This window comes from Sardina pilchardus, chromosome 10, assembly GCF_963854185.1.
Source record: "Sardina pilchardus chromosome 10, fSarPil1.1, whole genome shotgun sequence".
Classification (NCBI taxonomy): domain Eukaryota; kingdom Metazoa; phylum Chordata; class Actinopteri; order Clupeiformes; family Clupeidae; genus Sardina; species Sardina pilchardus.
In genome coordinates this window covers 25,053,201-25,068,038 of record NC_085003.1, presented here as the reverse complement: position 1 = coordinate 25,068,038, position 14,838 = coordinate 25,053,201, and the positions used below count along the sequence as shown (strand labels likewise).

Here is a 14,838-nt window from a genome sequence, read left to right as displayed (position 1 = left end):
ATGGATGAGCTCATAAACCTTCTATCTGGTTCTTCTAAAGAAGGATGGCTCCTTGTGTCCTTGCATTGATTATAGGAGTCTGTAGAACATCACAGTGAAGAATTGCTACCCTCTTCCTCATATCATTGTTTTTTGAACAACTTCAGGAGGCTAACATATTTACCAAGAGGCTCAACCTTCGCAATGCCTACCATCTAGTCTGCATAAGACAGGGAGGCAAGAGGAAGACGGCTTTCAACACCCCCTCGGGCCACTATGAATATCTAGTTATGCCTTTTGGTCTTTCTAATAGCCCCGCTGTGTTCCAGTGTCCTGTGAGATATACTTAAAAATTTTTTTGTTTACCTGGACGACATTTTAATTTCATCTTGGTCTGTTTGATCACATCCAACATGTCTGCAGGGTCCTGCAGCAATTCCTGGAGAACCAGCTTTTCGTTAAGGTAGAGAAATGCAAGTTTCACACTTCCTTGGGTATGTTATTGCATCAGCCGGGATACGGACAACCCGAAGGTTAAGGGAATTACCGACTGACCCCATGTAACCTCTCGTTTTAACACCATTTAAAACCGTCTAAAAAGTGGCTGTAGACACTAGCGACAGAGGAATTGCTTAGCATAGACTAACAGAAACTCCCCAAGGCATAGGCACAGATCAAGATTTCTTGGGTGTGTTGGCTGTTCATTCATAGCCTGGCTTCCACCATCTACTTCCATTTAGCTGAGATGAGCAGATGAGCTCTCTTTGGATTTCTCGTGTACAAGATCTACGCAGAGCCACCAACCAACCAGGAAATAGAGGCCATGGCTGAGAGAGATACTGCCTTCATGCTGACTTCCTGACCTCCAAAAAAAGTGTGTTCATGAGATCAGATCGGAAAGCAAATACAGGAAACGCATAAATTCTGTTAATAGAATGGCTGACTTTGGTTGAGCAAGAAGGAAAACGTATTGTGTGAGCGTTTCTATCTGTAGTGTTAATTTAGCGATAAATGACCTTGCCTATTTGTAATGAGAAATTCACCTCTTGTGCTGTTGCAAGGGAGGTCGCCGTACTTCTGTACGAGTCTCTGAGCAAAAAAAAGGTTCCTCTATTGAAGGTTGGAATTTCCGAAGATGAGATAATTGCCTATGTTATTACCGGAAAGTGTTAAAGCTGAACAATCAAAGATCTTCCACAGTTAGCTAGTTAGTTAGTAAGTTAATGGTTTTACATTTGGAGATCATGATAACTTTAAGTGCTATCTATGAGCTAAGTAAGTTTGTCCTCTACACTGGGGTATTGTCTTGGCATGAGTCAGTTACATAGCCTATATTTCTTCATAACCGTAGTGTTTGTGAAAGGAATGAATGTCCTGCGAATGAATAACTAGATGAAATGTGTGACTGCTAGTCATCTTCCGCATTGGAATCAAAAATCTGATGCTAGCTTGCTGGCTAGAGGCATGGCGCAGCGGGTGAAACTTCTCAGTGTCATGAAGCATCGGTTGTTAGTGATTGATTCAAAGGAACGCCAATAACAACTTCAAACAAGTGTCCACCCAGGAAGACAACGCTTGCCAATGGTACCAATTTGAACACTTGTGAAATGTGAATATCACTAGCTCTTTATTTGAATCCCAGTATTAGTCATTCCTAACAGAATCAAATGTGTCTGTGTCTGTGTGTGTTCTGTGTCTGTCTCCGTGTTCTCCCCCAGCTGCAGGGTTCCATCATGGTGGGCTCCCTGTTCCAGATCGTGGTGGGCTTCTCGGGCCTCATTGGCCTCTTCATGCGCTTCATCGGACCCCTCACCATTGCTCCCACCATCTCCCTCATCGGCCTCTCACTCTACGACTCGGCTGGCATGAACGCAGGCAACCACTGGGGCATCGCCGCCATGTAGGTAACACATTACGGTTTATTTGTTTCTAAACAATAACGCACTAATCAAGGCAACTTGCAAACGTACCATGGGCGCAGTGATATCACGCAGCATCTGAAAATAGTCCCCATAGACAACAAGCAGTGTTAGTGCCAGCAATTTTCAAAATTTTCTTTGTGAATGAATAATGTATCGTAAATAAATAAATGTTTTCCTTAAAATACAGCGGTCATAAGTTAGCCTATTAGCTGGTTTGAATGGGAGCGTACCTATGTTCCCCAGGTCCTATGTTCCCCACTTCGTATATGGGGACCCTTTTTTTCTTAAATTTTAGAAAGGGTCCTATGTTCCCCGCTTTTCCAAAAAAGGGTCCTATGTTCCCCGGTATGAATTGCATTGAGCTCAATGAGAATGAAACCAGCTAATAGGCTAACTGACCATTAAGCCACTTGTACTGAAACCATCAAATCAAAGTTCAAAATCAATCTACGGTGGCCCAACAGGACCAGACTTAAGGTTAGGGAATATAGAGACCTGATACACAGTAAGAGTAATGCCATTTAACAGCCCTTGTCTTTGTTCCCTTAAAGGACTACCTGCATGATCGTCCTGTTCTCTCAGTACCTCCGACACATCCCAGTACCGTTTCCCACCTACAGCAAGACCAAGAAGTTTCACACATCCAAGATATACATATTCCAGATTCTTCCTGTAAGTCAGAATTGAAAAGCATTCTCTCTCCCTTCTCATTCAAAGAGAAGTGTCAATTCCTAGTGAAGTCCCTTTCAAACGGACTACAACTGGACTCGTAAACATACTATTGCAATTTTGATACGTATAATATTGTATTTTACTATTAGTCTGGTGCTATCTGGGTGGCGTTGCTCTCTCGATGGCCATTCAGTGGAATCACAGCAGGCATGTCTGGAATAAGCGTCATTTGTTTGGCTTTTTAATTTTGTTAAAGTTAGCGAGGAGTACACCGTACATTCTAAAAAAAAAAGCCACTATTGTATTCCCATAATTAAGGTATTTCCGACACTGCTATTTTTACCTCTATTTTTTAAGCAGAAGTTAAACACATGACATATGACATTTTGATATGTATTAGTAATATATTAAAAAGACTATTTTTAATATAGCACCTTTGGGATTTTTTCATGGGGGCTGTTACAATTTGAGAAATTAGGCTATAGGCTAGGAATGATGAGGGACTAAATTTAAGGCTAACAGGTGGGTATGGTGTTAGAAAATGATTGCCTAAAGATTAACTTCAGAAGTGCTAAAAACTAAATAGCTGTGAACAAAAGATCTAGGATGGACCAGGCTAGTAGCACATTCCTTTTAAGGGACAAAGTTAAAGAGTCACTGGGCCACTATAGTAAGAGGAAGTAAACTTACAGTAAGGTTGGTGTGAGTTATCTTTACGTGGGATTTAGATGACCACTATATTGACTCTGTGTTGTTCTAATATTAACTTAGTGGCACTGTTTGAATACCTCCCTCCAGTCCACACAGATTATTTAAAGCTGACAGAACTAGCCAGATTGATTGATTGATTGATTGATTGATATTGTTTATTTAAGTGTCAAACACCTTTTTTTGGTGCCCAGCCCACATGGGCTTATTAGACACTGAATCAATAATTACACAAACTATCTCCATATACAATATACAGAGATACCCAACATAATATAACTAAACCACAAAAAAAATGAATACAGAGAAAGACAACTTATCAGACTGGGTACAGAATACTTTGCCTCAAATACCAGGCCTTTTCTACAAATTTTGCCAAAGCAAAAACATCATATTCAAACAGCCAGCACAAAATCTCTCCTTCATATTGCCAAAATATATCAGGATTTTTTACCTGAATTGATTCAAACAATGAGTTCCTTAGGTTGCAGTATAAGGGACAGTAAAAAACAAAGTGAAATTCATCTTCCACCACCTGGAGATCACAGAATTCACACAAACGCAAATGTTCTGGTATACCTTTAAATCGACCCACTTCCACTGCCAGAGGTAAGGTGCTAGTTCTCAATTGAGCACAGAGGGACCTCTGCCTTCTCTTTAGCTTAAGTGAAATATAAGGTTCTGTAACATAATCATTCTTAAACTGCACATAATTTCTAAGTTTTGGCTTCTTCCATATATCCTGTTTCCATTGCTCTTCATATTTTCTTAACAATCTTTGTCTGACCACATTTATATTACAGTGTAAATTATTTCTAAACATCATATGCAAGTCAGACGCAGACAATGTTATTGAAATTTCTCTAGACCAGGGGTAATGCCTTGCTCTGTCCCAATTAAAGATTTTCCTAGTTACCCTTTCCTCTGGCAGACTGACAAGACGGTTCCACAATCGCACCATTTCACACCTTTGTTTTACAATACATGGATCCCATCCTGCATCCCCATTGACAGCTACCTTTGCTGCATATTTATGCACACCAAGAAAACACCTTAAAGCACGATTTTGAACAGTGTTACAGTCAAGTACCTCATCAAAGCCCCAAACTCCTGCAGCATAAAACAAAACAGAGTCAACCAAAGATTTATACAGTTGTGTAAATGTGGAAAACCCAAGATCTGTGCATCCTTTCATTTTACTTAACACAGCACCTAATGCTCTTCCAGCAGACTCTGCTAGTATTTTCCTTCCCTCTGTAAACTTCATATTTTCATCAAAGACAAAACCAAGATATTTATAACAACGAGTATACTTTAAGGGCACAGGGCCAAACTGAAATGTATGAATACTCTGTAATTCATTTTTTTCCCTAAAATGAACAACTTGTGTTTTTTCGCTGTTAATAGTAAGACGCCACTTACTACACCATGAACTCATAATATTCAACATATTTTGTAGATTAATTTCATTTTCTGCTATCAAAACAATGTCATCTGCATAAAGCAGAATACTTAGATTAATGTCCTCAATTGGCACACCAATATTACCCTGTTTAATTTCTTGAGCTAAATCATTTATATAAAAAGCAAATAAGGAAGGGGAGAGTAAGTCTCCCTGCTTCACCCCACAAGGCGTTGAGAACCAATCCGTTCTTAAATTATTTATTTGTACACAAGCAATGGGGTCTTTGTAAAGGGCTTTTATAGCATTGTAGAATTTTCCATTGATACCAAATGAAAGTAATTTAAACAACAAAAGATCTCGGTTAACACAATCAAACGCCTTTTTGAAGTCAACAAAGCAGGTAAAAGTACTTTTACCCTTGTCCAGACGAGCTCTTACCACAGAAGATAACACATAAATATGATCAATACAGGCCCTGTTTTTCCTAAAACCATTCTGTTCATCTACCAACCCTCCATAAACCTCCAAAAACGTATTAAGTCTGTTGTTAAGGACACCTGAGTAAATTTTATAGACTGTGCTGATCAGACTAATCCCTCTATAATTCAACGGGACTCTAGGGTCATCTTTTATAGATTTTGGGATGGGTTTGATAATTGATCTATTCCACTTGGATGGGATAATACCATTTTGAAAACATATGTGACACAAATAATGTAGGACATTACACAAGTTAGGGTTCTTAAGTACCTCGTTAGGAAGGTCTTCAATGCCCACGGCTTTATTTTCTTTTGCTTTGTCTAGCACTTTAAGTACCTCATCCAATGTAATATCACTATTCAATATCTCATTTTGATAGTATATAGTATTCATCCCAGTTTCCATCTCAGCCAGAAGTACAAATATTGAACTGACATACTGTAGATAATTTGAATACATATAATAGCCTACAGTACTCATTGCATCCATTCCTATAAGAGGTTTAGAAGGGTTGCCAGATTTTTATACAACCTGAACTGATAATGATATTAGGTATAGAACAAGCTCTGTAATTATGGTATATTGGCACAACTTCCTTTGCACGCTTCACACTACTTTTAATGCCTAGAAGATTCAGTCTCTAAATGACATCACTGTAGCATTTGCTCTTCTGAAGTGAAGCTACTTCATGTGGGTGTGCATCTTTAATATCCTGTAGGTGCTCCTTGGGATCAAGTGAAGCTACTTCATGTGGGTGTGCATCTTTAATATCCTGTAGGTGCTCCTTGGGATCAAGTGAAGCTACTTCATGTGGGTGTGCATCTTTAATATCCTGTAGGTGCTCCTTGGGATCAAGTGAAGCTACTTCATGTGGTTGTGCATCTTTAATATCCTGTAGGTGCTCCTTGGGATCAAGTGAAGCTACCTCATGTGGGTGTGAATCTTTAATATCCTGTAGGTGCTCCTTGGGATCAAGTGAAGCTACTTCATGTGGGTGTGCATCTTTAATATCCTGTAGGTGCTCCTTGGGATCAAGTGAAGCTACTTCATGTGGGTGTGCATCTTTAATATCCTGTAGGTGCTCCTTGGGATCAAGTGAAGCTACTTCATGTGGTTGTGCATCTTTAATATCCTGTAGGTGCTCCTTGGGATCACACTCTCCTGGCTGATCTGCTACATTCTCACCATCACCAACGCCCTGCCCTCTGACCCCTCCCAGTACGGCTACCTGGCACGCACCGACATCAAAGGAGACGTCATAGGCCGGGCACCTTGGTTCACCTTTCCATACCCAGGTAATGATGCCAGTGAACAATTAACCCCCAGGACCAGTTGTTAACAACCTTGATTAGGTAGTAATCGCTCTCACATGCTTGACAGAATTGATTATTATTCTTTTTTTGATTTTTGATTGATTGATTTTGATTTATTATTGATTATTATTATTAAGTATTCATGCTTTATCACTTTCTGATACTCAGATTTGTTGAAGTACAGAGGCTGTTTCACAGATTTGCGGTTGGATACGAAAATACAAAAGCACACGCGCTATTAATTATGGATGCATTCTTCTGTGGCCCCCCCCCAAAAAAATAGATAATCACAATGGCATTTTAAACCTTCATTATCTCCTCAGGGCAATGGGGGCTGCCAACTGTGAGCTTGGCTGGTGTGTTTGGGATCCTGGCAGGGGTGATTTCCTCCATGATTGAATCTGTGGGCGACTACCATACGTGTGCCCGCCTCTCTGGTGCCCCTCCTCCGCCTAAACATGCCATCAACCGGGGCATTGGCATGGAGGGCCTTGGGTGCCTGCTGGCTGGGGCCTGGGGAACGGGCAACGGAACTACGTCCTTCAGCGAGAATGTGGGGGTCCTCGGCATCACCAAGGTGAGAGACTGAGTTGGCTGGTTGGCTGGACTGGTTGGTTTCACTCTCGTACGAAAAAGGACGGCAAAAACACACAGAAAGCACCTTTATGATCATAACTGCGTGACAAATCTGTTGTGAGTACTTGTATAGAATCTATCCTAAAGTGGCATGAATAATGGCTATCATTTTGTTTGTTACTGTACAGTATATAACAGAGGCCATGATCATGTATCTTAATATGTAAAGTATGTAGATAATTGCATTCATTTGCAATACCCACAGCCCTCTGATATTTTGTGTGTGTAATATACAATACTGTAATATTATGACACTGCCATGATTAGGGGTAAGGCTATGTGCCCCAGCCCCATTAGGAAACGATCAACAATAATCCAATAATCATCAATTCAATCTAGTAATCATGTTGACAACTAAACGTGTGGCTGAAGAGAGGTGCCCTAGGATGATCATATTTAATAAACATTTTATAATAATTTAACATAAACATGATTAATGGGAATAGAAATGTGCCCGCCCTGAATAGGCTACTCCGCTGTTGATTTAGGTCAGTAATACTTTTTTACCGGCATTGTATATGAATAACATGGAGTTGTCATCTTTGTCCAGGTGGGCAGTAGGAGTGTGATCGTTGCCAGTGGTTTCCTCATGGTCCTCATGGGCCTCTTTGGCAAAATTGCAGCCATATTCACCACCATTCCCACGCCTATCATCGGAGGCATGTTCCTGGTGATGTTCGGAGTCATAGCCGCTGCGGGAGTGTCCAACCTCCAGGTGAGCTGCCCATGGCAACGCTAAGACTAGCTTGCTCTCATCTAGATCATGCGCCAGGGCCTGATGTTATTTATGACAATAACTGGAACTTCGGCGTATGACATGTAGTGATTTTTTTGAGGGTGCTGGTAGAACTGTCCTTAAAGTTTAGTAGTAATGTCATTAAAAGACTATGGTTATGGAGAAAAAACAAAATGTCCTCCGCGCTCCTGAGAATCACTATCTGGTGCATCAACGGGAAAGGACAAACTGTAGCAAAGAATCAAGGTTCACCGGAGCAACTCAGATGTGAAATTTAGATATTTATTTAATTAAGGTGCCAACATAGTGTACTAATGTACTATGTGTTTCTTACAGTACGCCGACATGAACTCCTCCCGCAACATTTTCATCTTTGGCTTCTCCATGTTCTCTGGACTGGTCATTCCCAACTGGGTACTCAAGAACCCCACTATCATCAACACAGGTTTTACTATTTCACTGGATTCTTGCTTATGAGCTTACTTTCCATTTGATATGGAAATACTGTCCTAGATGCTAGAACTTGAACTTGAAGAAGTAGAGTTTATGCAGATGATGAGAAAGAGCACACAAGTGAAAACAGTTTTGTGTCTCCTCCAGGAGTAAATGAGATTGACCAGGTGCTGCAGGTGCTGTTGACCACGAGCATGTTCGTTGGGGGCTTCTTTGGATTTTTCCTTGACAACACCATCCCTGGTAAGTCTCCATAAAGGCACCCTTAACATTTTCAAGTATTTTTTTCAAGTTAACATAATGTTTCCAAAATCATTTTGATGGCACATAAGCCATAGCGGCTATTCTGCCATTATCTGAGCGGCCCTCTAGGCAATTACTGACCTAGTAGCTTTCTGTGTTCGGGTAGGAACAACACTGCCCCATTGGATTATGGGATTTCTGGGAATCCTTTAAAACAACGTTATACCATTTCATCTGTTGTTTCTCACACCACACCCCACTCCTCCCCACTCCACTCCACTCCACCCCACCCCATCCCACCCTACCCCACCCCACCCCATCCCACCCTACCCCACCCTACCCTACCTCACCCCACTCCACCCTGTCCCTCCATTCCTGCCCGGCCTACTCAGGTACCAAACGTGAGCGGGGCATCATCGCATGGAACAAAGCTCATGAGGACGACTCGGACGTCACCGTCGAGAGCGACGAAGTGTACGGCCTGCCCTTTAACCTCAGCGCCCGCCTGTTCTCCGCTCCGTGGGTACGTTACATTCCTTTCTGCCCATACCAACCAGACCACAGCCCGTCTGACGGCACCCCCGAGAGTTCGGACAGCCTGGATGACCCGAAGGAAGCTGCCAAGAACTCCACAGATATCACTGCTTCAGTGCGCCTATAATGACTATGGCGCCACCCTGTGGTGTGGGCGGCTATGGCAGCTGACTGGGAAATTCAAGTCTACTTCAAAGGATCCCTGGTCCAGTGTGTTCAGTGTGTTTAGCTTAGTATCAACAACATATTTTGTATATTTTTGCTTTAAGAGATTTTTTTAATGGACAGTTGCCAGTTCGGACAGTTTATGTCCTGACATTATAGAATGTTTTATACTGTATAAATTGTTACTGCTACACAGTAAAAATCATTTAGTTTCGGTGCTTTAAAGTAGTGTTTTAACATAACACCTCGGCACCTTGAAAATACAGTATATTTTTGAAGCAAGATTCAGGATATGTCACCAATGCAATAAAGTGTAAAGGATTTTGGGTAGCACTTGAAGGTATCTACATAAGAATGACACGACAATCACAAATGCATGACACTTGTCAAGACACATGAACCCTAACTCTAATCATAACCTAACCCTAACTTATCATGACAAAAACTGAATGACACTTAATGACAGTAATGTTATGTCATAAACATGTAGGACTTGTTTGTAATGTTTATGACAGTGTCGTGTCACTCTTATGTAGATACCTTCATGTAAAGTATAACCGTATTCTGTATAGTTATTGTGGCCTATGTGTTGTCTTTTACAGACTTTTGGATTAAAGCTGATTCTTTGTGCACTGGTTGTACAATTCTTTATGATAAACATTATTTTAGAAACTACTATGTCATACACACTTACACATAAAAATGTATTTGTCTGACACACACAAAAAAAAAAAGATGGCCAATTTCTATGGATGTATCTACACATTCTGTGGATGTTTGTCAATATTCAAACCTTAAAACAAGGTATCTTGAGTTGGATCTTTGACACTGAAGAGGGTCCAATGCCCCATTCAAGTGACCTTGCATTAAACGCAGGTCATCATCTGTAGTCATTTCGCTGCCAGGTCTCTTTTGATAGCCTTGAAGAGCTCTACAAAGGACTCGGCCCAAAGCTCCCTCTGGTGGTGGCTGGAGGCTTGTGCCACGTGGTGGGCAGAGTAGACCATCGTCAGGAGAGTGCGCTCAAAGTCCTCCAGCCTCAGGGTGGCGCCACCAGCATGCTGCGAGAGAGCAGAGGTCAAGCGGCGTATTTCTGTCAGCTTCTTGGGCAGGAAGTCCTCACAGATGACCTCTAGGATGTGTGTGTGTCGCAGGGAGGCCAGCTCCTCATCATGGACATGGAAAGAGACACGCTCTTCAGGAAAATCAAGCCCTGCATCTAAGATCTTTTGAGAAGGAGAGAGCAGACAGACTTGGTATGAAAGGTACTCTCTGTGAATAACACTCTAAATCTATGTCTCAAACCCCATACTTACACCAGTACACTACAAGTGTGCACTAAGCACCTTGTTCTGTAGTGCAAATTTTTCGATGGTTAGTCTTGTCCAAAAGGAACACTTGTGTGAACACGTACCAGAAGTGACGCCTGTTGGTGCCCGTTTAGCGCGAGTAGTGTCCATCATTCCACACTGAACCTTTTGACCGTTATTAGAACATCATCCAGGTACTTTCAGTGCAGTTGAATTTATCTGCACTATACACTTAAACTAAGTATTTGAAGTGTGCAAGTAGACGGTTTGAGACACAGAAGTAGTCAGATTTGGATCTATGTGTAGACAAGAGGAGCTGTTCATCAGTGGGATAATTCAAATGGATGCCCCCGCTCTCTATCGCTTACATCGTATAAAGCTGGGAAACACATTCTTGGATGTTCTTTGTCATCATAAAATTACATGATTTATTCATCATTGTTATATCACAAAGGAACATATTTTTATTAGTTTTAGATAAAACTAATAATAGAGACAGGATTAATACATTATTTGGCAGAAGGCTATTCAATTGATAAAACTAACAATATAGGAGCTTAAACTCAGGATAAAAGCCTACCTTATACAATAGATCCACATCTTTGATGGACTTCTGAAAGACAGGATTCACCATTGCTGCAGTACCTCTCTTCACTCTGTGCACAGCAGGATAGAGAGCTGGGAAGAGGGAAGACAGTGGAGATAGAGAATACACTGACATGTTAACTTGATTTTTTCAAACTTGATCATCCATCAAAGTATTCTGCTCTAATCCACTGTGTATTTTGGCAATAAACCAGACTGACAAAAACAGCCAAGAAGAATGATACTTTCAGTAAAGATTTTGTAATCTGTAGACCTGGATGTAGCCTGCTGTGACAGATGCAGTCCATTACTGTGGAGAGACAACATGCTTCATAGCCATCCATCAAAGGCTCATCTTATTTCAGAACAGCAGAGGGTCTCTTCAGTTCATAGAACTCTTTGATGTGACCAACAACCGAGATTTGTAGAGATATGTATACAGTAGACACATCCTCTGTCTTCAGAGCCCCTGATATCAAACCCATATGCTGCATGCTGCCAGTTTGGGGATCTGAAGCATGGACCCTCATTTCTTAAAATTGAAAAGCCTCTGGTTGGACATCAGATTGCAAGTCTGATGTTAACATGTGCAGTATTCCATTTGCCCTGTTGACTGGCTAGCTCGAGCTAGGTAGCAGCAATTCTTTTCATTTTTATTTCATTCCAGTACTCCTCAGTAGACTCAGTAGCCTATTGTTAGAATCACTCCTAGGGGCAATTCTTTATCACAACTTGTGGTTGCTTAATTTCATTAAATCTGCTGTTGCTTTGTCCAACCACTGAAATAATTAAATAAGATTAAATATCAGACTATATTTAAGTTAGCTAGTGTACTCAAGAGAAATTATAGCTACTATTTTCCCTACCGCCTGATTCTCAACTATCTTCTTCTCCCACTAAACACTATGGCATTTCTCACACTTCCTAACAGAATTATGGAGGATTGGAAAAGCACAGTCACAGACAATCCAAACAGGTGTGTCAATCCAACCAGGCATAGCAAATACAGTACATTATTGTTCGCAATTTCACCATTTGACAATGACAGTGTGGGTATGGTGACTGCATGAAGTGGTATTGGCTATGGCTGGCAAATTGCACTATTTGATAAACTAACATTTTATATTATATGTTAAATTCAAAGTCTCACAGGTGTTACAGTTAGATACATTGAAAGATAAAAACATTCCTTTCTTAGAAACGTAAAATACCAATTTGCTGGTAACTTACAAACTGTACTGTATAACTGCTAATGACAACAGAATAGCTAAACAGAAATGCATTCTCTTCTCTTCACTTCACTGTTTTAAATTTCAAGGTGAAAGTGAAGCAGTTTTGGACATTCCAGAACATTCTGGACAGACTGTTCTTATTGGGTCACACAGGTGTTTTTTTTTCTTTTCCTGCCGTGAGTGCTGCTGTTGGTTAGTGAATGAAAGAACAATAGTTGGCAAGAGAATCATTCAGATAAAAAGCATTTGGCATCCAGACGAAAGCCCCTATCAGCAGGTGTGTTACTATCAATGTATCCAGGCAGTTCTAACAGAATTAGATGCATTACAAAATTAGGCATCATCTATCTTTCCATCTATCTATCTATCTATCTATCTATCCATCCATCCATCCATCCATGTCTATCTTTTTGCTGTGCTTCTACTGTTGGATGTACAGTATTTCACCACAGTCAGGGATTTCTGAGTGGTTCATTAAGAGATAGATCTAAACCTTCATTCTCACAATGTAAACCCAAAGAGATCAAACCATCACCATGGAAACCGTAGTCTGTGTGTGTTTCCATGAAGTTGGCCGATTTCAAGTTTCTCCCTTAACAATGAGCAGTGAAAGGAGGGCCATTAAGGAATACTTCAGAGGTGATGTAAAAGTTTTATGAACTCCTGGACTTTGGTGGGAAAACTTGAATAGTTGAAATATAGATTATTTATGATAGAAGTATAAATCATTCATATCAACCTTCATCGCAGGTGTGTGCATGCATGTGTCTGCCCTATTTTTCCACAAATGCCTAATCGTTACTGCCCAATGCAATTTTCACAAGTCTGTCCTAACATTAAATGTTAATAAGAGTCCACCACATTTCAGAAATGTATCTGTCAGACTATGGCGAGTAGCAGTCTCTCAGGCTTTGCACTATAGGCTAACATGCCTGTGTGGCCTCAGTCCTCTCCAACCATGCCAGCTGACTGTGAATCAGATCTGGCCCTGAGCTGGGCGGAACTGGCCCAGAGACTCGCTCGCTCTATGGGGTAGTCTGGCTGCTCCACGGGCTGAGATGGTGTTTTCATTCTTGTGGGCCTGCCTATTTCCTGCAGCATACTTCAAATCTCTTCCTTGCTCTGTATCAGAGGCATGTGGGAACGCTTCAGCCAGTAGCTCTCAGCTGAAGAAATGGAGTTCAGTCATCACATAGTCACATGAGAGAATATTTAGAACTCAGTGCAGCTGTGCGGCCTGAAGCCTTGCAAAGTCACACAACACAATAGAGAAAACAATGTCCCATTACTGTCACTTCTCAGAAGTTCTAAGCGTGCGCGCACACACACACACACACACACACACACACTAGAACAATAGACATGAGCTGAACATTCTCCTATAATAGGTGATGTGCAACAACTGAATCAGGCAATGATGTGTGCAGATGTGTGGTGTGTTAGGGATTGTTTTGCACATGGATCAGCTGGCTTGTGTACTGGTAAATTTGCCTCTGAAGCATCCGTGCTATACACAACTCACACATGCTTCAAATCTATTGACAAAACACGGATGAAGTCAAAACAGGCGATGCTCAGAATAGAATATGTGGCTCTGATTATGCCTAAAAATACCTGCAAAAATGATTAATTGATTAACCATCATCATGAGGCTTACATCCTGCCCATCACAAAAGCACAACGATGCACTATGTGCCTGGCAACAGTCGACATAAACATCGGATAAGGATTTAGAGAGACCTGACAAAATCGGAGCCTTTCAATGTTAGACAGTCTAAAAGTAAAAGTAAATAATACAAACACATGGATGGATATGGATATATTCACATATTTAGATGGCTCACACAGGGAGTGGAATATATCCCACTGTCTGCAAGGGACTTTTTTCCCCCTAAAATTAATGGTACATTTAGAATGAGCTGGTACCATCTTTCCATTTTCCAATGAGAGGAGACAGGCAGAGAGAGAGAGAGAGAGAGAGAGAGAGAGAGAGAGAGAGAGACACACACACACCGAGAGACAGAGAGAGGCATATGCGAAAGACATTGGCTGTCTCTGATACTTGAGCTCTAGAAATAACAATACATTCTTGAGGAACCAGAATAGTACCCTCTCTGAATTGACCAAGTAACCCTTGTGAATGAGCACTGTATATTCCCTTATGCAAACAGTGTGACACATCCTGACTGCTATTTGTAAACATACGTCATTATTAGGTACTATAATTTGTAGTGTGGTGTACTGCAGGGCAACACATCATGGACAAAATACACAGAACCAATGCCACAGTGCCACACAGGAGAGAGAGAGAGAGAGAGAGAGAGAGAGAGAGAGAGTGGGCTGATCGGAAACAGAGAAGGAGTCTTACCTCTGTGCTGCCGGTGGCTGGAACAGACACATAAAGCACACTGGAGGAAAGTGAGAGAGAGAGAGAGAGAGAGAGAGAGAGAGAGAGAGATCGAAAC

The 14,838-nt window shown here is 41.2% G+C and overlaps 2 protein-coding genes across 2 annotated transcripts in view; one reads left to right on the top strand and one right to left on the bottom strand.

Moving 5' to 3' along the window:
• LOC134094683 (solute carrier family 23 member 1-like) overlaps nt 1-9,754 on the top strand; it is a 42,270-nt gene extending 32,516 nt beyond the window's left edge. Inside the window, exons 5-12 of the mRNA XM_062548302.1 lie at nt 1,698-1,879; nt 2,453-2,573; nt 6,305-6,461; nt 6,803-7,056; nt 7,666-7,830; nt 8,188-8,296; nt 8,452-8,547; nt 8,940-9,754. Of these exons, the coding sequence (XP_062404286.1) occupies nt 1,698-1,879; nt 2,453-2,573; nt 6,305-6,461; nt 6,803-7,056; nt 7,666-7,830; nt 8,188-8,296; nt 8,452-8,547; nt 8,940-9,208 (1,353 nt within the window). The 3' untranslated portion in view covers nt 9,209-9,754. The remainder of the gene's footprint in view (nt 1-1,697; nt 1,880-2,452; nt 2,574-6,304; nt 6,462-6,802; nt 7,057-7,665; nt 7,831-8,187; nt 8,297-8,451; nt 8,548-8,939) is intronic.
• A 3-nt stretch (nt 9,755-9,757) lies between these two features.
• Nucleotides 9,758-14,838, bottom strand: part of LOC134093447 (protein FAM180A-like) — a 13,097-nt gene continuing 8,016 nt past the window's right edge. The window contains exons 2-3 of the mRNA XM_062546499.1: nt 11,137-11,234; nt 9,758-10,472 (exon numbers count right to left, since the gene is read on the bottom strand). Of these exons, the coding sequence (XP_062402483.1) occupies nt 10,137-10,472; nt 11,137-11,234 (434 nt within the window). The 3' untranslated portion in view covers nt 9,758-10,136. The remainder of the gene's footprint in view (nt 10,473-11,136; nt 11,235-14,838) is intronic.